The sequence below is a fragment of the Chlorocebus sabaeus genome, chromosome 11 (assembly GCF_047675955.1).
Source record: "Chlorocebus sabaeus isolate Y175 chromosome 11, mChlSab1.0.hap1, whole genome shotgun sequence".
Lineage (NCBI taxonomy): Eukaryota > Metazoa > Chordata > Mammalia > Primates > Cercopithecidae > Chlorocebus > Chlorocebus sabaeus.
The window spans coordinates 116,632,397-116,660,160 of NC_132914.1; the positions used below are offsets into that span (position 1 = coordinate 116,632,397).

Genomic DNA, 27,764 nt, shown 5'->3' on the forward strand with positions numbered 1-27,764 from the left:
GTGCATTTTATGATGGATGATGCACCAGTCAGCTATTTTCATCATGATGCTGTGTAATAAACTGCCCCCAAACTCAGTGGCTTTCAACACATATTTCTTTCTTGCTCCAGCCTTGGCTGAGCTAGGCTAGAATTGCTGGGTTCAGAAAGGTCTGTTCCATGTCTTTCTCACTCTTCTGGGTCCAGGGAGATCATGGATTTTGTTCACATGGACCTAGCTGGGAAAGCTCATTTTATGTGTTCATTCAATTCATATCTGCAAATATCCCATCGACCAAAGGAGACGCATGTCCAAGTCCAAATTCTGGACACTGAGAAAATACATCCTAATCCTGAATGTAGGGAATGGGAGAGGAAGAGAGTATCTGCTCAATAATGACCTAATCTGCCAAGGATGGTGCTTTGGATTGGGTAAAAACATAGTCTAAAGGGGAAAAAGGTAAGCCACTTGTTTCTATCCTACAGACCTAGAGATGAAATCTGCAAAACAAACAGTCCAGAGGTACATTAACTCAAAGCTTTAAAGCTTCCTACTGAACATACCTATGCTAGGAGCATGCAATTAGAGAGACACAAATTCTGGAATCAACCCTACTGGCTTCCAATCTCGGCTTGGCCACATTCCAGCTGTTATGACCATCATTTACCTAATCTTTTCTCTGTTTTCTCATCTGTAAATCACTCCAACCTCTCAGGACTGTTAAGCAAGTTGACGATAATAACAACAGCTTCCCATTATGGAGCCCTATGTACTAGGCACTGCAGTAAACTCATTATCTTTACTGTCTCATTTAATCCTCCCAATAGCCCTTTGAGGGAGGAGCTAATATTTTCCCCACTTGAAGATGAAGGGGTTGTGAATCAGAGAGGTTTAAAACCACCCTAAGGGAGTGAAAAAGCAGAGTCCACCCAGAGGGAGTGCCCTCTAACACCTTCCCATCGTCCACACTGCTCCTCAAGTCCAAAGGTGCTTAGAAATGGAACCTGGGCTTCCTTCCTTTAGTGTCTCTCAGCTGAGCCCTGCTGAGAATACGCCTATTGCTGCAGTAAGCATCCTTCTCTCGTCAGCTCACACACAGACTCCCATACAGAGAACATATGTCCCTTCATAATAACAACCCACCCTCGCCCATGCACTGGTTGAGAAGAAATTGTATTGGATAGAGAAAACTTTCCATTTTATAATCCGCTTTTTCCTCCCGCTTGCCTGATGCAGTTAATTATTTTACTCCCCATCGTTCCTCTCGTGATGTTAGTCAGGGGAGTTTTACATCGCGCAAAGCAGTGAGCAGGAGGCCCCGGGTGAGTGGATTTAAAGGCGAAAACTGCTCTTCCCTGCAAATAGCTCCCTTCACACAAATAGCCTGGTAATCAGCAATAATGATGAAGAAAACGTAGGGAACATACAGGGAATTAAATGAGAATTTGCTAAAATATTAAGCGTTTTTAAATGGGCCTCCGCGGTATCAAGGGAGCACTTCCCAGGCTCGTTGAACGAATATCCTGCAGCCTGAAGTTCCCAGAATAGACTGGTGTGTCTGACATGAAGGCCCAGACCCTCCCCCCAACCACATTCATCTGTCACTCGGGCCTTTCCAGAAGATCTGGCAGCTGGACATCTGACTGCGTTGCCTGAAGAGGGGCTGAAATTCCACCAGAAAATTTGCTTGCTAGGTTTCTCAAAGTGTCCAACAGTGTCTGTCCTGTCTCTTTCTGTGGAGTTAATTGATAAGACAAGCATTTATCACTCTATTTGTATCCAGGGGTTTGTTACAGCCTTGACTTTTTACAGGATGCTCCCTGTACAGCTCCTTGAAAGAAGTCTCTTCCTAGTTGCAGCACCAGGAATGGCCCAGCATCTCCTAAACAGCTTTTTAAAAATCTTACGGCCATTAGGAATCACATTAGGATTGTGTTTCCCTCTTTGCCTCGGCCACTAGGATGCCCAGGGCCAAATTTGTGCACCAGATTATGTGGCACGGGTAGCAAAGCCCATGACAAGTAACAAAACTTGTCTTACCTGGTTTTGTTTTCTTGTTTTTTTCTGCCTTCTGTCTCACCTAAAAAAATGTTTTTGTTTCTAATTCTTTTTAGAATAAGGGCATGAATAAGTTGAAAAAAATCTCTTCCCAACTTGTTAATTACTGCAAAAAAGTAAATGACTGAGATGCAGAGGTAAAGACTGAGAATTTTTTTAGAGACAGGATTTCACTGTCACCCAGGCTGGAATGCAATGGCACGGTCATAGCTTACTGCATCCTCAAAATCCTGGGTTTAAGTGATTCTCCTGCCTCAGCCTCTCAAGTAGCTAGGACCATTGGCATATGCCACCATGCCCAACTGACTTTATTTCTTTATTTATTTTTTTGACAGAGTCTTGCTTTGTTGCCCAGGCTGGAGGTCAGTGATGCAATCTCAGCTCTCTGCAACCTCCGCCTCCCAGGTTCAAGTGGTCCTCGTGCCTCAGCCTCCTGAGTAGCTGATACTGCAGGCACTTGCCACCATGCCCAGCTAATATTTGTATTTTTAGTAGAGATGGGGTTTCACCATGCTGGCCAGGCTGGTCTCGAACTCCTGACCTCAAGTGATCCACCGGCCTCCCAAAGTGCTGGGATTGCAGGCGTGAGCCACCATGCCTAGCGTCAGTGCCTGTTCTGTTCTCTGCTCCTACAGACCACAGTTTGTCTTGGGACCTAACAGGTCACTCTGACAGCCTTCCAATCCATGAGAGAATCTGGACAACAGCAAACCCCTGGCACCTACCAGTCACTGATAAACCACCCAAGTTAGTCCTTGTCCTAGTGGCTCATGGAATCTTCAAGGTCAAGGTCCACGCTGATGGGACTTCCCAACGGAAAGGCTGACTAGCCACATTTGGAAACATCCTGACCATCTACCAACCAGCGCAGGGCACAGCTGGGCTCTACAGTGAACTCGCCACTTGGGTTCGGACCTCAGCTCTGCTCCTTTCCAGCTCTGTGACCTTGTCTTTCCTGACCTCAGTTTCCTCATCTGCAAATAGAAGTGATAATAATAGCACCTCTAACATAGAGTCATTGTGAGGATAAATAAGTTAACACATGTGCCCAAGAATGGAGAGGTCACAAAACTCCTGGTAAGAAGCACTAAAGTCTACTGCAGATGCGAAATCCCAACAGTGCCTAGTTCACCTTAAAAGGGCTCTTATGTGAATGCTTTGCAGCATCTCAAGCGTACACTGGAAGCACTTGAGAAGTCTCATTGAAGTCCAGGGGCAGAGAGGGACCTCTACAGCTCTGTTCCTGTGGCCCTGCACGTGAAGATGTTAAACTGAGTTATTAGAAATGAGCTTCTTAATTTGAATGGTAAAGTCTGTGGCCTCCTGGAGTAGGACCCTGGAGTAAAGCAGTTGAGAAGGAGATGCCCAGACCATCACTGTCAGCTGGTTCTCCCTACCTTTCCAGTTTAGGACACAACCCACCCTTCCTTCTTCCCTCTCTTCCTTTCTTTTTTCCTCCCTCTCTTCCTTACTTCCTCTTTCCTTCCTTCTTCCTTTTTTCTTCCATCCCTTCCTTTTTCCCTTCCTTTCTCCTTCCTTCCCTCTCCTTTCCTCTTCCTCCCTCCCTCCCTGCCATCTTTCCTTCTTTCCTTTTACAAAGAACCTTTCTGTCAAACAAAAGTCTTAAGTAGAACACTGTAAACTAAAAATAAAATCCTAAGCCCCCTCCAACCAGCTGAGTAGACCCCCTCTTGGCCAAGGGAACTCCAGAAAAACCTTAAAAACTGACTTGTTGGACATGACAAGATGGGAGGTCAGACACACCTCATTATACTCCGTTCCTTTTGGAATTTAGACACAACAGCTGCCCAGCATTAATGTTAAAATAGAGCTCAGAAGACTGACAAAACTGACTGTTTGTGATAATAAGATACCAAATTATAAACAGGACATAAAACTCCGCTGGACAAGGGCGGAACTACAGTTCACTCTGACCCAATGTATTATGTCTTGCTCTTGCGACCCAACTCTGACAAAATATCACATGATAATGTACAGAAACTGCAACCTACTGGATCCTGAAATGTGTGTGCTATGGATTCAGTTGTGTCCTCCCCAAATTCACACATTGAAGTCCAACCCCCAGGAACTTCAACTTTCCTTTCTGCCGACTCCAAGTGTTTGAATAAAGTTCTTCCTCCTTTAACCAGTTACGAATTAGATAAATCTCTGAACCCACCTATGACCTGTAAGCCTCAGCTTCAAGATATTCCACCTTTTTTGGGCCAAACCAATGTAAAACCTGTATGTACTGATTTACGACTTAGACTGTAACTTCCACTTCCCTAAAATGTATAAAACAGAGCTGCATTCTGACTGCCTCTGGGCCACTTACTCAAGGCTTCTTGGGTTTGTGTTTTCTCCAGGTCATGGCCACTCATATTGGCATAAACCTCTTTGGAATATTTCACAGAGTTTGGTTTTATTTCCATCAACAACACCAATTTCTAAAACATGCAAAGTCAATATTTTGGTAGCACACAATGTATTATATGATGTCATATAACATTTTATTCAATGGAAACTAAACTTTTCTTGGTTTAAAATTGTACTTGCTCAGAGCCTTTGCACATGCTGTTCCCACTACTGGAATACTCTTCCCCCTACAAGTATCTGCATGGTTTACTCCCTTACGTCTGCAAACATCACCTTCTGAGTGAGGGTTTCACTGACCATCTTTTTCTAAATGCACTGACACCCCTCATCCCTGGCAGTCACTCTTCCCACTTGCCTGCTCTGTTCTGTAGCAGTTGGCATTTCAGGTACCATTTACTTCTTGGTTTTGAATCTGTCTCCATCCTCTGGAATACAAACTTCATCAGGGCCAGAACTGTGCAGCTATTTTGTTTACTGCTGCATCCTCAACACACAGTGCTTGGTACGTACTAAGCATTCACTAAACATTTGTTGAATGGTTTCATTGAATGGTTTGATAATGGTGCCGTTATTTAGGCAAACACACAAATTGGAAATTGGGATTAATCCATATAATAAAGAATCTGACTCCATTCTTGATATTTGACTACTGATAAATTTCAAGCCCCCACACTCCATCCTCACCCTCTACACCATTCCCTTCTGCCCTGTATCTAGGCAAGTTGATAAGAAAGACCAGGTGCATCCTCCTTTGATGCTGGTGGGAAGCTCAAATCATCCCCAAATGTCTCCCCCAAATACCTCACCCCCTAACTACCCTAAAACCCCAAGCCACTGGCCCCTTCCTGCTCTTTCAGGCAGTTTAAGACCTGCTTGGGAGACTTCCCTGCTCTCCCCAGAAAATCTAGTTATGTGAGTAATAACCCATTTCATATTCTCCTGGTGTGTGCATTGTGTTGAGGTAAGAGGTGGGACTCTATACCAGAGGTGGGTCTTGGACACCAGACCAAATTGAGGACTAGCTGAAACAGGGACAGGGTGGGAGCATAAGATACGTCCATCAGTGTGCCATGTCAGTTTACCATTGCCATGGCAACACTCTGGGAGTTACTGCCCCTTTCCATGGCAATGACACAATGACCCAAAAGTTACCACCTTTTCCCTAGAAATCTCTGCACAAACCACCCCTTATCTACATGGAATTAAAAGTGGGTATAAATATGACTGCAAAACTGCTCCGAGCTGCTGCTCTCAGCACACTGCCTATGGGGTGGCCCTGCTTCGCAGGAGCAGTCACAGAGCTGTAACACTGCCTCTACAATAAAGCTGTTTTCCTCTACCACCAGCTCACCCTTCGTTCTTTCCTGGGTGAAGCCAAGCACCCTCCCAGGCTAAGCCCCAATTTGGGCCATGTCTGCCCTGAGTCAGTATCCGTCTTGACTTCTGAACCAAATTTTCAGTGAATGATCTGTTACAGATTGCATGTTTGTGTCCCCCCACCACATTCATATGTTGAAATCCTTACCCTCCTCCCAATATGATATAGGAGGTGGGGCCTTTGGGAGGTGATTAGCCTCCATCTTCATGAACGGGATTAGTGCCCCTATAAAAGAGACTCTGGAGAGCTCTCCTCTCTCTTTCCTCCATGTGAGGCTTCAGTGAGAAAATGGGTCTCCAACCTGAAAGAGGCACCTCACCAGAATCCAATCATGCTAGCACCCTGATCTTGGGCTTCCAGCCTCCAGAAATGTGAGAAATAAATTTCTGTTGTTTAAGCCACCCAGTCTATGGTATTTTTGTAACAGCAGCCAAAGCAGACTGAAACAGAGTTCATCCCATCTCTGTAAAGTAGCATGACAATGAAAAGCAGTTGCTGTCACATCAGTCTCACCTCCCAGGTTATCTCTGCATTTGCTTTGTTTGTGCTATACAGAGAAAAATCCTCATGTCTGAAGTTAAGAGGTCACAAATGCTAACAGTTTTCTTTTTATCAAGTTCCCTTGCAGCTTCAGGACCCTCACTGATTCACAAGCTCGAAAGCAAAATGGAAGCATATTTTTGTTTCAAACATGAATTCCACCCCATATTAACTGCTCATATTCCTAAACTTAAAAATAAAAGCCAGGTGGCTGGGTGCGGTGGCTCACGCCTGTAATCCCAGCACTTTGGGAGGCTGAGGCGGGTGGATCACAAGATCAGGAGTTCAAGACCAGCCTGGCCAATATAGTGAAACCTCATCTCTACTAAAAATAAAAATAAAATAAATTAAAAAATAAATTAGCTGTGCGTGGTGGCACATGCCTGTAATCCCAGCTACTCAGGAGGCTGAGGCAGGAGAATTGCTTGAACCCAGGAGGTAGAGGTTGCAGTGAGCTGAGATCACACCACTACACTCCAGCCTGGGCAATAGAGCGAGACTCTATATCAAAAAAATAAAAATTTAAAAAAGAAGTCAGGCAAAAGCACCTATAACTGACAATATGGCATTACTAAGTGATAACAGGTTACCCATTCATTTGCTTGTGCACAATTTTATACATAAGGAAACTGAGAGATTATTTTGTAATGACAAGAACATGAGCTGAGCAGATATGACTGATCCTTGCCTGCAACTGACTGTCTGGGATGGATAATTGACATGTGGCATAAACATTCAAAAAATTTTACATGAGCTGAGAAGCAGGGTTTAAAGTCAGAAGATGTTCAGTGGTAATCTTCCAGTGGCACATTCATAAAGAGCAAAAATATTGCATTTTATGGAGTCTAAACCACCGTCAAATCTAAGATATGCCACTAAAAACAAAAAAATTAAACAATGAAAAGAATTTTTTACTTAAAAAAATTTAACATAACAAATTAAAAACACAGCCAATTAAAATAAGATGGTTCTTTCTTATCACTTAGAATTTTTATTTTGTAAAAATATTTTAGGCCAGGTACAGTGGCTCATGCTTGTAATTCCAGCATTTTGGGAGGCTGAGGCAAGAGGATCACTTGAGGCCAGGAGTTTGAGACCAGCTTGGGCAACATAGTGAAACCCCATCTCTGCAAAAATTAAATTTTTTTATAAGATTAAAAATATATATATTATTTCCTAATTTTTAAGAAAAACTCCTTTTTTACCTACTTAAATAATTTCTTAATATTCCATTTATATTTTTATATTCTGTTCAAACCAAAAGGAAAACACAGGTAAAATACATTTTAGATATTCCTCAAACCTCTTCACATTCAAAGCCCAGCTCTTCAGAATCACCCTTCCACTCTGAGTGAACAATGTCCTACGGAACATTTCTTAAGAGGATGCTCCTCTATTGTCTCCAGGATTTCTTCCCAGCTGCGGACCCAAGTCTGAAAGCTTTTATAATGGCACTTTCTCGTTTTTTAAAAAAAATTTTTGAGATGGAGTCTCGCTCTGTCACTCAGGCTGGAGTGCAATGACGTGATCTCGGCTCACTGCAACCTCCGCCTCCTGGGTTCAAGTGATTCTCCTGCCTCAGCCTCCCGAGTAGCCGGGATTACAGGCACCCACCACCACCCTGGCTAATATTTGTATTTTCAGTAGAGACGGGGTTTCACCATGTTGGCCAGGCTGGTCTCGAACTCCTGACCTCAAGTGATCCACCTGCCCCGGCTTCCCAAAGTGCTGAGATTACAAGCATGAGCCACCGCGCCATGCCTACTTTCTTGATTTTATAAGAAAATGTCAAAGAAAAAGACTTTTCTGACTTCAAACTCCTGGTCCAATGATTTATTGCCTAGAGGGGGCGATTGTGCAGTCAGGCTACCAGGAGTATGAACCAAATTTAAACCTATAGAGGCCATGACAACTGCAAAGCAACTGCCACATGGCTGGCTGTGATTGTGAATGGTCAATGACTGTAAGACGCAGTTTCATGTCAAGGATGTTGAGATGTGAAAAAATAGGCATTTCAGAATTGGTGAATGGAGGCCGATGCGATAGAAATGGACATAATGCATTGATTTGGTATATAACAGAATGTTTTGTGTTGTGGGTGTTGTTAATAGCTTTAAAAGCTGTTAATGAAAACTCAGACATTTGTAGATTCCTGAAGCATTTTTAGGTACAGTCCAAGCAACTCCCAAATCCAGGCTCACTTAAGAACCCAAGGCCCTGTGCCGTGTTTCCCGCCTGCACTGTCGGCTTTAGCTCTAGTCACTCTCCTGTGCTCCAGTGTTTTAAAGATAGCTATAGTTCCCTAAAGAGGCCATCATCAGACTCACCATTTTGCATTGACACCTGATATTCCATCCACTGGTATGCCATGTCCCACTTTGTTCTGCTGGTGAATTCTGACTTAGCCCAAATACTACCTCCTCCAAAAGCCTTCCAAGATTTCTCTAGGTTCCTATAGCCCTTTGGTACGTTAGGTTGAGAGTATCGGTTTGTGGGTGTTCTTCCTCCATTACACTGTGAACTCCTTGGGAGCAAATGCTTTATCTTGTTGCTTTGTACAGCCCCAGTCCCCTGAACTGGTGCCTGGAATAGCAGGTTCTCAGCCAAGGTCAGCCAGAAGAATGAATGAATGAAATGTTATCACTTAGCTGCCACCTGTGTGATGTGATTTGAAAAATGCTGTAAAATCCCCACCTCCCACCTCCCAGAATTTTCCTAGTGGACATTTGTAAGAATCCTCTGATGAAATGAAATGCCCTTAATGACACCTTAACTCATCTTAGCAAATAAGCAGGGGTCAACTAATCACATGAGTCTGGCCATGACAGCTGGCTGGGAATATTCCCAAAACTGAGCACAGAGAGAGACCAGAGGAGAGGAAGAGGCCACCCTCAAAGAGAGAAAGAAAATACGACTTTCTCCAGGAAGAGGTCTCCAGCCTCCCCCTAGTCTCAATTAGGTGTCCCCTTCCCCAAAGCCCTGCCTCTCCCGTTACCCTGTGCTATTATTGACTTCATGTATCTCTCTCTCTCCCCACCCCACTAAACCATGAACCCTGAGGGACCCAATGTCTTGTTCATCACTGAATCCCTAACAGTCAGCACAACACCCAACACACGTTGGTTGCTTATTAGGAATTTGGAGAACAAATAAAATTGATGGTTGCTTATTAGGAATTTGGAGAACAAACAAAATTGAATTTGAGAACCAACATTTACATGTAGGAACAAAGTGGGCAGACAGACAGAAAGAAACATATAGACACCTCTGCATCAGTCCTTCTCCACCACAGGGCTGCTAACTCCAACCCCGAGGTGAAGACTGGCAAAGCGCAGGGAGGTGTGTAGCCCATCAGGGCTGAGAATGTCTTCACATCAAGCCAGCATCAAGACATCTGATCGGGAAATAGTGGCTGAGTTGGCATGAAGAGAATAATGAAGTCCCAACGTATGTTACTTGACACAGCAAGAACCCACACATTGGTACTTGAACTTCTGTAGCAGTCAGGTTCATAGATGTGAGCATTTAGGCAAATCAAAGCGAGGGCAGCCTTGGCCAGGAGCCTAGGCCCTTTAGTGCCTGCTATGCCATTGATTTTCATGGAGAAGCCCCTCTTCTGTGCCAGATACAGGAAGCTGACCCCTTCCCATGCATGACGGTATCCGATCCTGCGGGCTGTGAATTGCTATGTTCACTCCATAGCACCTAGCAGAGTGCCTGGTGCTATAAGTGGGCACTCCATAAATATTTGTTGAGTGATGGGATGATGAAGGAAATGAGGCTCAGAGAGATTCAAGGACTCGACCAAGGTCTTCAGTACAAGGCGGATCCAGAACTCAAACTCAGGTCTGGCTGAGTCTGGAAATCGACAGGTGGGAAGGCCCCTGCCCCGCAGGCACAGGGCATGCTCAGAGATTATTGGTCCCAAGACAATAAGAGTCAACTCATCTTTTTTTTAAATTTGTGTCTCCTTCTCCTCCCTCGCTCCCTCTCTCCCTCTTTCCCTCCCTCTCCCTCTCTCTCGCTCTCTCTTTCTCTATTTCTACCTGTTTCTTCATCTCTATCCCTCTTTATCTCTCTTTTCTCTTTCCTCTCTCTCTCTTTTTCCTCTCCTTCTCTTTCCTTCTCTCTCTCTTTCTCTCTCTCTCTCTGTCTTCCCCCACCTTTTTCCCTCTCTCCCTCTTCCTGACTGCTTGTCTCCAGCTTTTTGATCCAGTCTGTGAAGATAGGCCGTGGATATTTTGCTATTCTGAGGGAAGAGACTGCAAAGAAAAAGAAGCAACAACAACTTCAGAAACTGAAAGAGGAAGAAAGAAATAAATTCCAGCCAGCCGAAAAGATTTCAGAAATCCAGTATGGGGGCACCTTATTGAGGTAAGTGGGTGCAGTAGCTGTGGCACTGAAGGTTTTAGGAACGACCACTAAGAGTGAACCCTGCCTGGTTAGGTCGAGCGAGTGCAGCTATCTCAGAGCAGGTGCCCCTTCTCAGCCAGGCATCTAACACCTTCTTTAGTGTGACCCAACCAATCTTGATAGCCTCGCTTTCTGGTATTCGCTGGAATATCTTCCACTTATCACTAAACACCCAGCTTAAATGCTGCCCTCTCCCAATACTTCCTGGAATTCAGTCCAACCATCTGCACCCATTTGCACTCCAGGTCCCCATAATACGTGTTTATATGCTAGTTTGTTTTATTCCACATCAGTATCTCTGTTCCATACCTTCAACTGCAGTCCCAGGGCCTGGCTCATTGTCCACAGAAAGCAGGTGCGCAAAAAATGCCTCCTTTTTTTTGAGACAGAGTCTAGCTCTGTCACCCAGGCTGGAGTGCAATGACGAGATCTTGGCTAACTGCAACCTCCACCTCCTGGGTTTAAGCGAGTCTCCTGCCTCAGCCTCCCAAGTACCTGGGATTACAAGTGCCCACCACCATGCCTGGCTAATTTTTTTTTTTTTTTTTTGTATTTTTAGTAGAGACAGGGTTTCACTGTGTTGGCCAGGCTGGTCTCAAATTCCTGACCTTGTGATCTGCTCGCCTCAGCCTCCCAAAGTGCTGGGATTACAAGAGTGAGCCACTGAGCCCAGCCTCCTTTTTTAGTAAAGGACTTTCCCCTCGTTGGAAAAGGACTATCAACAGATTGGTCCACTATGAAATGCCCATGCATATAATAATAGTAATAACAACAATAACAATAAATACAACCATATTGATGTTTACTGTGTGCTTTATGCACACCTATTTGGCTAAATTTCAAAACATTCCTGAGATAGGTGCTACCATTGGCCCTATTTTAGAGATGAAGAAATGAGGCTTAGAAGTTAACTAATCTCCCCCAAGGTCAGTATTAGAAAGCAGCTCTGAGTCCCAAACTCAGTGGCATCAAAATCCATCGACTGCACCATTTGGCATGGACAAAGTCCTGGGATACTGTGAGCTTGTGCAGACTGAATGAGGCACAAACCAAGGAAGAAAAGAAGTGCCAAAGCAGCCAGGGAGGAAATGCAGGGTAGAAAAATGGCCTGCAGCTATAGCCACTCTCCTGTGAGAGCAGCTGTTGCAACCCTAGCTACACATCAGAATCATCTGGCAAGTTTTACAAAACACCACTGTCCAGGCCAGTTGCATTAGGCAAGCCAATGTACATTAGCTTTTCATACATTAATTTTTTTTTATTTAAATAGTTTTTGGGGAACAGGTTACATGAATAAGTTCTCCAGCGGTGATTTCTGAGATGATGGTGCACCCATCACCCAAGTAGTGTGCACTGTACCCAGTGTGTAGTCTTTTATCCCTCACCCTCCTCCCGCTCTTCCCCCGGGACTCCCCAAAGTCCATGGTATCATTCTTATGCCTTTGCATCCTCATAGCTTAACTCCCACTTATAAGTGAGACTATACAATGTTTGGTTTTCCATTCCTGAGTTACTTCACTTAGAATAATGGTCTCCAGCTCCATCCAGGTTGCTGCAAATGCCACTATTCTGTTTCTTTTTATGGCTCAGTAGTATTCCATGGTGTATATATACACCACATTTTCTTTATCCGCTTGTTGACTGATGAGCATTTGGATTGGTTCTATATTTTTGCAATTGTGAATTGTGCTGCTATAAACACGCATGTGTAAGTGTCTTTTTCAGACAATGACTTCTTTTCCTCTGGGTAGATACCGAGTAGGGGGATTGCCGGATCAAATGGTAGTTCTGGTTTTCATTCTTTAAGGAATCTCCATACTGTTTCCCACAGTGTTTGTACTAGTTTACGTTCCGGAAGAAAAGTGCTCAACATAGCTAATTATCAGGGAAATGCATATCAAAACCACAACGCAATACCACCTTACTCCTGCAAAGAACCGCCATAATAAAAAAAAGTAACAGACGTTGGCTTGGATACTCATGGAATTTTTTTAAGTTCCCCTAAGTGAGTCCAGTGTGAAGCCACAGTTGAGAGCCATTATGCTAAGGCTGCCTTCAGGAATCCAAACTGCCAGGTCATTTGCTGAAAATGAAATGGAAGCCACGACAGACACCCCCTTTCCTCTGCACTATTTCCCAAATTCTGTTTTTCAGAATGTTAATTTAGAGAATGTGAACATGTGCTTCTTATAAACAAGGGTCCTGCCAATGGAATCATATAATATGTGACCCTTCTGTGTCTGGCTTCTTTCACTTACAGTGCATTTGAGGTTCATCCTCAACAGACAGCAGATTGGTGGTTGCCAGAGGCTGGGGGCAGGGGGCATGGGAAGTGACCAGATGGGTCTGGGGTCCCCTTTTGGGAGTGATGAAAATGTTTTGTAACAAGAGACGATGGTTGTACAACATGGTGCAATGTACTAAATACCACTAAATTCTCCTCTTTAAAACAGTTAATTTTATGTTCTGTGACTTTCGTCTTAATAAATTTTTTCTTCAGGCCGGGCATGGTGGCTCACGCCTATAATCCCAGCACTTAGGGAAGCTGAGGCAGGAAGATCACTTGAGCCCAGGAGTTCAAGACCAGCTTGGGCAACATAGAGAAATTCCATCTCTATTTAAGGAAAAAAAGAAAAACATATATAATTTTTTTCAAAAGGAACAAGGGTTCTTGTCGGTGAGACCTGGGGTATCAAGTCAGAGAAGAACTGGACCTCTTGAATGCCCAAGGTTCCAGGTGATGGATGAGAACCCAGACTGCAAGACCTCATGGAACTGGTATATCTCCAGTCACCTCCCCCTGAATCATGGCTGTTGGGATCCCAGAATACTGTGGAAAGGGTCTCCTCCTTGATCCTCATTGGTGTAGACCCTGGGATCAGCACAAATTGTGCCTTCCTGACCGAACTCAATGGCACCCATCGAGTCTGATACTCCTAGTGACAGACTGGCTGCCTTTCCCTGGAATAAAGAGAAGGCATGAACTCACAGCTCTTTTTTCAGGCGCTATGCTCAGATTGACAGGCAAACCCAACAGGCACTGGGGAAAGAGGCTGTTTATGAAAGACACTCCTGTGCCTGTTTAAACGACTCGGGTGTAATGTTCCACTTGTTTGGATGGAGTTTTTCATCCATGGTCGTAGAATGCAATTCTCCCCTCTCCGATCCATGTTTCAGTGTGTGAGACATGGTTTATTTAAAGTTTAATAAGTTTAAATATGCATGAGATCGCTCCTCTTGTAGACTTTGGTCTGGTTGTGTCTTATCTGGTAGGTTCTATGAGCTATACAAGGATGGTTATTAAAATAAAACTAGAAGTCATTATGGCAATGTAGCCATCAAATGCATGGGTGGGAGGGTGTTATAAAGTAGCATTAGGAGATTGTCTATACCCAGACAGGGTAGTGGTGGTGAAGTACACAAGCCTTGGAACCGGTTAGGACTTCCCGCATACAACTGTTTAACTTTGAACAGATCCCTGTACCTCTCTGAGTCTCCTTTTCTTCACATACACAAATAAATGGTACCAAGCTCCCGAGCTTAATTAATTAATTATGAGGATTAAATGAAATGATACTTAGCCTAGAGCCTACGTATAAGACCTGCTCAGTAATTGTTCCTACTACGGTGCAATAAATTGAGTTTGAGCTCTCTGAGCCTCAGTTACCTAAAATCCTTAAATGTATGGCTAAAAATCTTAATTTCCATGAAAGCTAAAAAGCATCTCACATCTAACAGCAATGCTTCTATAGATAAAATTCCTATCACAAAAGTATAAAAAATACAAGTGTTCATTTATAAATACTTTTTAAACAAAGAATTTGATCTTGTGCATCATAAAAGCGAAAGGAATTATTTTCTCCCGTCTGGATCTAAGACCATAGAATACATTGTATTAGACAAAAATTTTAAGTCTGACAAACTATGCAGGGGAAAAAAAAAATCAAGCACATCCTCAAAGATTTCTGCCTGCAAGCAGTCTTTCCCACTGTGCTCGGTGACCTCATTTTTCAGCTGCAGATTCAGCTGAAAAGGTGGGGGAAAAGATGACGGGTAGAATTTGTTTTATTATTGTGGCTGAGAGAAGACATAAAACCAGAGATTAGGAATGTAAAAGCTGGGTTAATTTCCACATATCCTAAACCACTGGAAGCATGGTTGAGCCAGTAAGAAAAGGTCGCAGCAATGTATTTGCTTGTGGTTTTCTCAGCTCTAGGGTTGAATAAAGAGCCAGTGGAAGTGAACACTGAAGGGCCTAAATTCTGGTCCTAATTTTTGTTAACTCTGTGATCCCAGAATTATTCTCAAATTCCCAGGAGGAAGGTATACCCCTAACTTGTGTCCCAGCATCATCTCCACTGGCCCCCCCCCCTCCATCCCATTCCCCATGCTAAGCCCCAAGCTAAGTGATCTTTTCAAAATATAAATTGCATGCAGCTTAACACCCTCCATGGTTGCCATTCCTTGCAGGGTAGACACAAAAGTCTGAGCAGGGGTTCCAAGGTCCTGGATGGTCTAGCCTGTGGTTTGCCTCTCCAGCCCCAGCTCATAGCCTCCTCTTACTCACTCTACCCCAGCCCCACTCTCGTACTTTCTTAGTCATGACATGGCCTCCTCTGCAGAGTCTTTACGCATGCTGTTCCCTCTGGCTGGAAGGTCTTTCCCTCCTCCATTTACCCAGTTAATTTCCATTCAACTTTCAGATTTCAGCTCAATATTTACTTCTGCTACAGTTACTATTGCCATGAACACCCACTCTAAAACTTATTAACTCAGGATAATCAGAACTGCTTTCTCTCATAAATCTGCAATTTGAGTAAGGCTCAGAGGGGCAGCTCAAAGGACCCATTTCCAAGACAGCTCACTCACATGGGTGGCAAGTTATATTTGGCTGTCAGTTCGTGAACTCGGTTCCTTTCCCTGTGGGCCTCCTCACAGGCTGCCAGCTTCCCCACAGCATGGCAGCTGAATGCAGCTGAATGCTGAGTCAGCATCCCAGGACACAGGGAGGAGAGGTTGCCTGGTGCCCGGAATCACATTACTTCTGACACATTCTATTAGGTCAGCTGGTCACAGAGCCAAATGAACATAGACCTACCTCTCGATTGGAGAAGTTTCAAAGAATTTGGGGGATATGTTTTGAAATTTCCACAACTTCCTCAAGGAAGTACAGTATTCCCTGGCTTCCATTTCAGTCAAATTTACTATTCTAGGCTATTAAAGCACTTTCTCTTGGAACACTTATCACAACTGTGTGTTTGGTTATGCCCATCCCCCCCACTAGACTCTAAACTTCAGAAGAGGAGAGGCTGGATCTCTTTCATGCATTGCTGTATTGGCAAGCCCCCAGCTCAGAGAAGAGGTTCAATAATTATTGGTAGAAATGAATGAATCAAGGAACCTGTCAATGATCCAATCAATGAAAGTACTTAGACTGAGGCTCAGAAACTAAAAGGCCTTCAGGTAACAGGCAGATGGCATGAATTAGAAAGAAAGGCAGAGAGTGAGAACCAGGGATGCTTGTGTTTGGGGTAACTCAGGAAGCACACACCTCATTCAAAGCTGTCTGTGGCCCATCCTTCTTGTCAGTGGAAACACAGGCCCCGAGTGGCCAGAGCTTTCAATTTTTTGAAGGCCAAAGTTTTTCCATTTTTATGTGACATCTCCCAATTTTAAAATATAGACAATTGATTCAATTACACACACACACACACACACACACACACACACAGAGAGACTGAGAGAGAGAGAGACAGACAGAGACCAAGAGAAAAAAAGAGTGGATTAATTAAAATATGTCTGTGGGCTGAATTTGACCATGGACAAAAAAATATATACCATACAGCCAGGAGCGATGTCTCAAGCCTGTAATCCCAGCACTTTGGGAGGCCAAGGCAGGTGGATCACTTGAGGATAGGAGTTCAAGACCAGCCTGGCCAACACAGCAAAACTCCATCTCTACTTAAGAAATATAAAAAATTAGCCAGGCATGGTGGCACATGCCTGTAATCCCAGCTACTCAGGAGGCTGAGGCACGAGAATCGCTTGAACCTGGGAGGCAGAGGTTGCAGTGAGCCAAGATCACACCACTACACTCCAGCCTGGGTGACAGTGAGATTCTCTCTCAAACTATATGTATCATATGACTCAAGCATGACAACAACCCCCCCCAAAAAAAACCCTATTTTCTATAATGGAAATGATTTGCTCTGCTGTAATGGTGGAAGAAAAAACACCTAAATATGGTATTAAATTGCTGTTTATAGAACACAGCTGAACATATACCTTGTCTGGCCCTTGAAGCAAACATTTCCAACCCTAGTGTAATATACAAGTATACCACATGATTTATCTTGTTTATTCTCTTGGCTCTTCTAGCAGATTATATACTCCATGAGGGCAGTGACTGCTTTTTTTTTTTCTTTTTGAGATAGAGTCTCGCTCTCTCACCCAGGCTGGAGTGCGATGGCACGATCTCAGCTCACTGCAACCTCTGCCTCCCACGTTCAAGCGATTCTCCTGCCTCAGCCTCCCGAGTAGCTGGGACTACAGGCGCCCGCCACCCTGCCCAGTTGTTTTTGTATTTTTAGTAGAGATGGGGTTTCACCCTGTTAGCCAGGATGGTCTCAATCTTTTGACTGCCTCGGCCTCCCAAAGTGCAGGGATTACAGGGAGTGAGCCACTGCGCCTGACTGAGGGCAGGGACTTTTATATGCTCTGTTAAGGAACTGCATCTGAAACCCTCATCCCTCCAGCAGGAATTACTTGCTTGATACACAGTAAGTGCCCAGTTATATCTGCCAAATAGACCGTGGCAAGAGAAGAAGGTGTTCAAAGCTACTTATCATTGTTCACTTTGTTTCTCTGTCTGCTTGTCCTTCAGCACATATGATGATGAGAAGCTGAAGATGCTGGGAGCTAGAGTCACACGTCGCCCGTTCACTCCCGTCCACAGCTGCATCATTTCTCCCTCGCTACCCGAGGCTCACGTGTAAGCAGTCTCGCCTTTGGCTCATTTGCTTTGCTAGCTTATAAATTGAAGCCGAACTGAAATGACTCAACGAGCTGTCATGTCGGGAGCTGTTCCTTTGTCCTCTTGAAAGGGACATGGAGCCTAGAGCTGGCAAAGCTATTTGGCATATAAAAATAACAGAAAGTAGACACAGTGGTTTACAGCTAAGTGGCAAATCAGCTGGGACTGAGTCATTTCAATTCTTACCAAGCCAGACGCTCTAATGTCAAACAGTTTGCAAAGCCTGATAAAATCTGTCTACAGCCCTCGTCGAGTATGTGTGAGAACATCTCAGCCTGTGCTCAGGGGACACGTTTTCCCCAAGATTCAAGGGGCTGTTTCCTGGAGAAGCCCCTCCAGTTTTCTGACCCGAGGCATGAACTCATCATTGCATGGTGCAACAGGAGCTAATCATCCTTCCAAAGAACACTCTTGCTTTCTAAAATCTTGACATCTTGTCCCCCTTGTGTCTATTCCAAATCTCAAGCCCAACTTTTTCTTTTTCAACAGTTAGCACTTTTCAGCTGGAAGATTTCAGGCACAGGGATACAAGCTTTTGACTTTAGGGCAGGGCTTTTCAGCCTTGACACGGCTGACATTTTGAGAGAAATAATTAATTCTTTGTTGTGAAAGGCTGTCCTGTGTATTGTAGGATGTTTAGCCACATCCATGGCCTCTACCCACTAGATACCAGTGGTGACAACCAAAAATGTCTCCAGACATTACCAAATGTCCCCTGGGAGCAAAAGTGCATGAGCCCCCACCCCACATCACACACACACACAGACACACACACTCCACGTTGAGAACCACCGCTTTAGGGCAATGGATTCATTTAGAGCTGTGATACAATGATTACAGACTTCTCTGTCTGCTCATTTGTCAAATATTTATTAGGCTCCTACAGTGTTCACAGTGATAATGGCCACTCCTCATCACTCTGTAGCATTATCTCACTCAGTCCTCTCAGCCTCCCTATTGTGTAGGTGTATCATTATCCTCTCTGCAGATGGGAAAGCAGAAGCTCAGAGACATATACTCACCTATTCAAGGTCACAGAGGTCAGTGTGTTGCTGAGTCAGGTCGGTCTGACTGCAAAGCCCAAGCTTTCATCACCACACACTACACAGAACATATATCCCAAAGCCTTGCCTTTAAGGAGCTCATAATATATTTAGCAAACCAAGTTTCTTATACGTGAAGAGTAAAAGAATGCAAGAGTGAAAGCATAGGATAAGATGGCAAACAAAAGCAAATCACTAATAAGAGTACTTAGTTCATGAATGGAAGATGCAAAAACCATCACCAACACCATCATCATCATCACCATCATCCTCACCACCATCATCCTCATCCTCACCACCATTATCATCACCATCATCTTCATCACCATCATCATCACCATCATCCTCACCACCATCATCATCACCACCATCATCACCATCATCATCACCATCATCAACATCATCCTCAACACCATCATCCTCATCACCATCATAATCACCATCATCCTCACCACCATCATCATCATAACCATCATCCTCATCACCATCATCATCACCATCATCATCCTCACCACCATCATCCTCATCACCATCATCCTCACCACTGTCATCATCACAACCATCATCCTCACCACCATCATCTTCACCATCATCATCATCATCACCCTCACCATCATCATCACCACCACCATCATCACCATCATCCCCACCACCATCATCATCATCACCATCATCCTCACCACCATCATCACCATCATCCTCACCGCCATCATCATAACCATCATCCTCACCACCATCATCATCACCACCATCATCACCATCATCATCACCATCATCAACATCATCCTCAACACCATCATCCTCATCACCATCATAATCACCATCATCCTCACCACCATCATCATCATAACCATCATCCTCATCACCATCATCACCATCATCATCCTCACCACCATCATCCTCATCACCATCATCCTCACCACTGTCATCATCACAACCATCATCCTCACCACCATAGTCTTCACCATCATCATCATCACCCTCACCATCATCATCATCACCACCACCATCATCACCATCATCCCCACCACCATCATCATCATCACCATCATCCTCACTACCATCATCATCACCATCATCCTCACCACCACCATCATCACCATCATCCCCACCACCATCATCATCATCACCATCATCCTCACCACCGCCATCATCATAACCATCATCCTCACCACCATCATCACCATCATCTTCATCACCATCATCATCATCCTCATCACCATCAACATCACCATCATCCTCACCACCACCATCATTGCCATCATCCTCATCACCACCATCATCATCACCATCATCATTATCACCATTATCCTCATCACCATCATCATCACATTGTGTCAGACACATCCTTATCCCTCCCTAATATTTCAGTCATTAATGAGCCCCATCCCACTCCACGCCGTCACACTGTCCTCCTACCTCTCTTTGATTGGTATTGTGATTATAACATTCCAGCCGGCAGCCTAAGCTTGATGTTCTTAAAGCATCTCCTTGCAAAAATAGGCCTTGCAATTTCTTATGATGTCTCTTGAATACACTTGCACTTCTGCCCATCCTTCCCATGGACAAGCCTTCTGAAACCAATTGGTATAGAACCAATGGGCTTTCACTTGCATCTGAATCATCTGGGGGTAGGGGGAGAGCAGGGAGGAAATGTTTCTGAGAATGCATATCCCTGAGCCCCATCCACAATTTATTTGGTCTGAGCCATTGAGGCTTACTTAAATCGGCTATGAAGTGATGGAGAGAGTTTCTTACCCATCTTCTGTCAGTGTCAGATGGGAAAACTAAAGCCCAGAAAGGGGGAAGAACCTGCCAAAAGTCTCACAACAGGAATTTTTTTTTAAATTTTTTATTGCCATAGGTTATTGGGGAACAGGTGGTGTTTGGTTACATAAGTTCTTCAGTGATGATTTGTGAGATTTTGGTGCACCCATCACCTGGGACATATACATTGCACCCAGTTTGTAGTCTTTCATCCCTCACCTCCTTCCCACCCCTCCCCCTTGAGTCCCCAAAGTCCACTGTGTCATTCTTATGCCTTTGCATCCCCATACCTTAGCTCCTACTTAGGAGTGAGAATATACTGTTTGGTTTTCCATTCCTGAGTTATTTCACTTAGAATAATAGTCTTCAACCTCATCCAGATTGCTGCAAATACCATTAATTCACTCATTTTTATGGATGAGTAGTAGTCCATCATATATCATATATATATATATATGCCACAGTTTCTTTATCCACTCGTTGATTGATGGCCATTTGGGTTGGTTCCACATTTTTGCAATTGCAAATTCACAACAGGAATTTTGATCTCCTGTCAGCTAAGTCAGATCTTTACACTAGGTTTGTTACATAGGCTATATTATTATTATTATTATTATTATTATTATTATTGCAGTGGATGTGGTTCATATTTGTATTAGACCAGAGGTCAGCAAACTATTCCTTAAAGGGCCAGACAGTAAAAATTTTAGCCTTTGCTGACCAGGTGGTCTCCCTTGCAACCACTTAACTTTGCTGTTGTAGCATGAAAACTACAACAATGGATGTGGCTATGTTCCAATAAAGTTTTATTTACAAAACCAAAGTGGCAGGCTCACTGGCTGTAGTTTGCTGTAGTCCCTGTCCAGCACTGAAGGCTGCCTTTTCTTATCCTCAGCTGTTCAAAGGCTCTGGCTGCATTTGATGACCGTATTAGTAAGCTATGGCTGTATTACAGATCACCTCAACATGGAGTGGCTTCAAACAACAATTTAGTATTGCCCCCAAGTCTACATGTCAGCAGGGTGTTTCTGCTGGTCAGGCTGACTCGGCTGATCTTGGCTGGATGTGCTTATGTGTCTACACCCAGCTGATGGGTGAGCTGGAGGTTGACTGATCTCGAATACCCTCATTCACAAGTCTGTTGGTTGGTTGCTGGCCAGGGTGACATGGGTGAGATGCTGAAAGTCTCTCAACACCCAACAAGCAAACTCAGACTTGTTCACATGGGAAGCAGAAAGGGTTCCAAGAACAAGATCCTAAGTACCCAAAGCCCCTTGAGGTCAATGATGGTGATAATGATGGTGCTGGTGATGATTATTGCATTTTCCGTCTGTGAACTGGGCTCAGCATGACCACAGTTACCCTCTCACCACATTCCACTGGCCAAAGCAAGTCACCAGGCCAGCCTAGCTACAAGGAGTGTGGAGAAAGACTTCCCTTCTTGATGGGGGGAAGCAGCAAAGTCACATCCCAAAGTGTGCAAAGCAGAGAGGGATGGTGCTGTTGTAATCAGTCTACCAAAAGGCACCAGGGCCGGCCCTGCCTGGTGATTCCTGAATTCTCAGTTGTCACATCAGCCAATGCAGATCAGAGTCTGGTCAGTCCCCTCAATCCCTGTGTGACTGATCCCCAAAGTGGCTGATAATTCCAAATCGACTGTGTAGGGATCAGTTCAATCATGTAACAAGAGACCGGCCTTTACCTTTAAAAAAGGAAGGGGGTGGTCGCTAGGAATGAGAAACAGCCTCTCGTTTTTCCCTCTTAGATGGCTGGGCTGTGCCCCACAGCCTTTAATGAGTGACTGGGCAGCAAGTGCAATGCCTGCAACCTGTGTCCAGATTTGCCCTTGGCTATCAGCGTGGGGTGCTTGGAATGGCTTTGAATGCATTTTCCAATTTCTCTTAGTAAAAGAAAAAAAAAGTTTTCTTCTCAGAGATGTTTATGCCCACTGGGATTCTGGTTGGTACAGCAGTTTTAATAGGGTGAGCTATTCAGGTGTGCTGACCGCTGGCACTCGCCCGGAGTTCGGAGCTCAGGGACTTCGGAAGCAGGCTTTGTGGATCCCCGCTCAGCATTTTCACCTCCTATGCCCTGCATTTTAAAAAGTCAATGTTCTCTCTTTTAATTTGATAAATTCCAAGATACTATGCTATGACCTGACACATGATCATTATGAGAAAAGACTGATTTCTATCAAGCATGCTTCTGGGGACTTTTTTTTCACTGCAGATTCGACGAGCAATCATCAGGTTTAGGGCACTTTTTATAAACGGAGAAAAAGGACCAGATCTATCAGATGAAACCCTATTCTGATGAAAAGGGAGTCTCTACCCTCTAACAAGAGACAACATCCACACTGTCATTAAGAGCATGAATTCGGAAGCCAGACTGCCTGGGCTCACATTCCAGCTCTGCCATTTGCTGCCTTTTGTGACCTTGGATAAGTCACATGGCCCTTTATGCCCCAGTGTCCTCATCTGCAAAACGGGGATAATAATAGTACCTTCTTCACAGGATTTTATAAGAATGAAATTAGTTAATGGATATTGGGCACTTAAAACAGTGTCTGGCATACAGTAAGGACTCTTACGGGAAGTATTCACCATTACTATTACTTTGTTGTTCTGTTGTTGTTGTTTTTGTTACTACTCTTTATTATCTCAGTGGTTCTGTATATAAGAATTGTGCTCGAGGTGCAGTGGCTCACATCTGTAATCCCAGCACTTTGGGAAACCGAGGCATTGAGCCCAGGAGTTTGAGACCAGTCCGGGCAACATGGCAAAACTCCATCTCTACAAAACACAAAAACCATCTGGGCAGGTGGCACATGCCTATAGTCCCAGCTACTCAGGAGACTGAAGTAGGAGGATCACTTGTGCCCAGGATGCAGAGGCTGCAGTGAGCCAAGATCACACCACTGCACTCCATCCTGGGCAACAGAGTGAGATCCTGTCTCCAAAAAAAAGGAAGAAAAAAAAAAGGAATTGTGCTCAAGTTATCAGTTCAGAAAATATCAGATCTGAACCAATTCATTCCCACCATTTTCCATCAGTAACTGGAAATCTATTGAGCTTACTCTGTGCTCAGCACAGAGCACCCTGTGGTGGACAAGACTCTGCAGGTTGTAGGCCCAAGGGCTGGAGAGTCCAGTAAACAGGTAGTTACAGTAGAGCAGGAACCCAAAGGTGAGGACAAGGAGGACACACTGTAGGGATGGGGATGCTTTAGAACCTCCTTCGAGTGAGCCCAGCCCAGACCTACAGCAATCAAGGAAGGCTTCCGGATGGAGATGAGAGCTGAAGCCCAATCACTGAGAGTCGAGAAGGAAGAGGAACAGGAACATGTACCAGGAGCAGGGAACAGTGCTAAGCATGTCACCTCACCCTCACTCTCACCTTTTAAGAGAGGTACTGCAATTACCTCCATTTTACAGATAAGAAAACTGAGGCTCAAAGAAGTTAAGTAATTTGGCCAAGGCCACAGGGCCAGTAGATGGCAAAGCTAGAAGTTTAACCTGGACGGTGCAAAGAGCGAGCATGCTGAGCTTGAACGACTGAGTGGATTTTTGCCAGGCTGCAGATGGTAGCACAAGGAACAGGCGGGGCAACTCAAGGCTGGAGAGGCAGACAGGGCCTCATGTGTGTCAGAGCATTAGTTTGCTGGGGCTGCCATAGTAAACTACTAGACTGGGTGACTTAAAGAACAGAAATGTCTTTTCTCACAGTTCTGGAGGCTGACAGCCCAAGATCAAGGTGCTGTCAGGGTTGGTTTCTCCCAACCCTCTCGAGGTTGGAGGATCGCTCTCTCCCTCTCTTCTCTGTGTCCTCACATGGTCTTTTTCTCAGTGCTCACAGCCCTGGTGTCTCTTTGTGCGTCCAAATTTCCTCCTCTTATAAGGACACCGGTCAGATTAGATTAGGGACCACCATAATGGCTTCATTTTTCAGTGAAGCCCCTCTTTAAGGTACCATCTACGAACACGGTCACACCCTGAGGTACAGGGGTTAGAGCTTCAACAAATGAATCTGGGATGTCCACAATTCAGCCAATTACAAATTATTTAGGAAGTTTGAAGATTTTTAAGCAAGAGAGGGAGAGGGTCAGGTTTGTATCTCTTCTTGTCATCTGCAGAAATGAATCTGATGCTCACATTTCCCACATCCCCTCCACCACCTTGTGACCAAGTAGACCCCATCTCACCAATTCATTTCCTTTGTTTATTTCCCTCCCCACCCCACATATCCCAAAGCCCAGGTCTGCAGGGGCTCCAAGTTGCAAAGCAGAAGAACCCATAGGCCTCTGCCCCAGCCTCTCGCAACCTCCTAGGGTTATGGGGAGGGTGTAGTGAGGTGCTCATGGCCCACTGCCAGGCATGTGGTACAGCTAGCTGCTGCCATTGCTAAATGCTGGACAGGTCCTATGTGCCCAGACCTACCAAAATTCTGTCACCTGTGGGGCCCAAAAAGGTGTTAAGAGAGAAGAAAGAGACAGTAATTGAAAAGGGGTCAGGTGCAATAGCTCATACCCCTAATCCCAGAGCTTTGGGAGGCAAAGGCAGGAGGATCGCTGGAGGCCAGGAGTTTGACACAAGCCTGGGCAACGTAGGAAGACCCCATCTCTACAAAAAAAAAAATTAAAAATTAGCTGGGCATGGTGATGCGTGTCTGCAGTCCCAGCTACTCTGGAAACTGAGGCAGGAGGATCACTTGAGCCCAGGACTCGGAGGCTGCAGTCTGGTGATAGAATGAGAGCCTGTCTCTTAAAAAAAAGTTTTATTTAATAAAAAAATGGAAAAGACTGTAGGCTCACAAGTCCTTTAAATTAGAAGTAAAGGAATAGTAGGTGCTTAGTAAATAATTTGTGGAAGGAAAAGACTCCAGGGAAGAAAGGAAAGAGTTTCTCACCGTAGTTTTCCAAAGACCTGGTGGATACAGTCACCCTAGTACACAGAGGTGAGGGGGTGGGGAAGGGCAGGGCTGCCTGCTTCAAGCTGAGAAAAATGCCTGCCTCTCAAGGGATTAGCCGGGATAACCCTGGGCCAGCTCCACGCTTGAGCCCAGGGATTGGGTATCACCTTCTGAAGTGGTGCCTTCCTGGAAACAGAGAGCAGAGATACCTTCCTGCCCCTGAAAACACCAGGCCTAGGAACCCTGGGGAGTGTTGATGAGGGCAGGATGCAGTTTCAGAGAAGAGCAATTACACAGATTCTTAATGGAGGCATCTGGCCCATTAGCGCAAGAGGAGAAATCTTGTGGGGAGAGGGGTGGCTGGCCAGGACTCCACCTTGTTTCCAGGAAAAAAGGCAGGCAGTGGGTTAACCCTCTCCTGACCTCGCTCTCGGGGTGCCCACTGCATCGGCTTCATCAGCACCTCCTCAGAGCCCAGGCCTGTGAGAGCACAGACATGGAGTCAAACTGACACTGGTTCAAATTCTCACTAATCCTAGCAGTGTGACCTCAAGTCACTCATTGCCCCTCTCTGAGCCTCCCATCCCCCACTGTAAAGAGGAGGTGGGGGCCGTATATTACCTATAGGGTTGTTGTGAGCTTTTTTTTTTTTCCAAGATGAAGTCTTGCTTTGTCACCCAGGCTAGAGTACAGTGGCATGATTTCAGCTCACTGCCACCTCCGCCTCCCAGGCTCAAGCAATTCTCCTGCCTTAACCTCCCGAGCAGCTGGGATTACAGGCGCCCGCCACCACACCCAGCTAATTTTTGTATTTTTAGTAGAGATGAGGGTTTCACCATGTTGGCGAGGCTGGTCTTGAACTCCTGACCTAGGAATCTGCCCGCCTCAGCTTCCCAAAGTGCTGGGATTACAGGTGTGAGCCACCGCGCCCGGCCTCATTGTGAGCTTTAAAGGAGATACTGAGAACCATCTCAGTCACCAACATGCTCTGTGACCTTGAGCAAAGTGATTGCAGCCCTCTGAGCCTCACTCTCTGCTTCTCTAAAATGTGCATGATAATTCATACTCCAGCACGTTGTTGGAAGAATTAAATAATGTGTATAAAACGCCCGTCAATACCTGCCTCCTTGTAGGTGTTTAATACAAAGTGTCCAAAAACTCAGAAAATGTAGGTGAAACATATGTGGTGGTTGTTGTTTAAGACAGTCTCACTCTGTCACCCAGGCTGGCAGGCAGTGGCATGACCTTGGCTCACTACCGCCTTGACCGCCCTGGCTCAAGCGATCCTCTTACGTCAGCCTCCCGAGTAGCAGGGATCACAGGTGCATGCCGCCACACCCAGCTCATTTTTGTATTTTTTGTACACTGGTCTTGAACTCCTGAGCTCAAGCAACCCATCCGCCTCAGCCTCCCGAAGTGCTGGGATCACACACATGCGCCATCATTCCTAGCCTGAGACATATTTGTAAACAGTGTTTCACTGAACATTTGCAAGTAATATGCTCTATGTGTTTTTCTTCAAATCCCAGCTACATTTTCAGGCAAAGGACTCATAAACGTAAAGCAATGCATCCAATTTTTAATCTGGGGTGAAAGAACAATTAACACACTAGTTTCCCTGTTACGCTGTTTCCAGACTTTTTACACACTCTTATTTATTGTACTTTTATCAGAGTAACAATTGGACATACATAGGATGCTGACTCCCTTGAAGCCTCTCATTTGCCTGAGTCAAGACTTCCAGCTGGGGGACCCTTCCTTGTTTCTCTCCCTGCTACATACACAAATTCTCAGTAACTGGCATTGGATAATCTCATTCCAAATGGGCTCTATCCCCTACTGGCCTGGTGACCTGGCACAACTTCCTTAAGTCCTGTGAGCCTCTGATTCTTCATCTGTAAAATGGGCTAAAGAATATCTCATGGGCCCATTGCAAAGGCCAAATGAGATGATACATGCAAAATACTTACGCATGCCTGGAGCATGGTGCCCACTCCCTCACCGGGAGCAAGTACCGCTACTATTTTGATGGCTATTTTTGCGAAGAATGTTGTTCTAACAGGATCCCACTGTGTTCCCTCTCTCTGTGTTTGCAGTGAGCCCCTCTTCCGCCAGCTGTGTGCTCTCCACTGGCTTCTGGAGGCCCTGACTATCGACCACACCCACCACACCATGAAGCCTGTGATCACCTGTTGGAACCCAAAGTACGCCTCAGCCCTTCACCTTGTCTTAGACTAGCAGTAGGCTGGGCAGTGGGGAAGAGATTCCTG

General features: G+C 44.9%; 1 protein-coding gene and 1 long non-coding RNA gene across 7 annotated transcripts in view; one reads left to right on the forward strand and one right to left on the reverse strand.

Moving 5' to 3' along the window:
* CCDC60 (coiled-coil domain containing 60) overlaps positions 1-27,764 on the forward strand; it is a 205,289-nt gene that overhangs the window by 121,531 nt on the left and 55,994 nt on the right. For all 3 annotated transcript variants that reach the window (XM_008004897.3, XM_008004901.3, XM_008004903.3), the window contains exons 3-5: positions 10,535-10,705; positions 17,628-17,735; positions 27,591-27,698. In XM_008004897.3, the coding sequence (XP_008003088.3) occupies positions 10,535-10,705; positions 17,628-17,735; positions 27,591-27,698 (387 nt within the window). The remainder of the gene's footprint in view (positions 1-10,534; positions 10,706-17,627; positions 17,736-27,590; positions 27,699-27,764) is intronic.
* The window catches only part of LOC119623777 (uncharacterized), a 213,796-nt gene that overhangs the window by 70,039 nt on the left and 115,993 nt on the right, over positions 1-27,764 (reverse strand). The window lies entirely within an intron of this gene.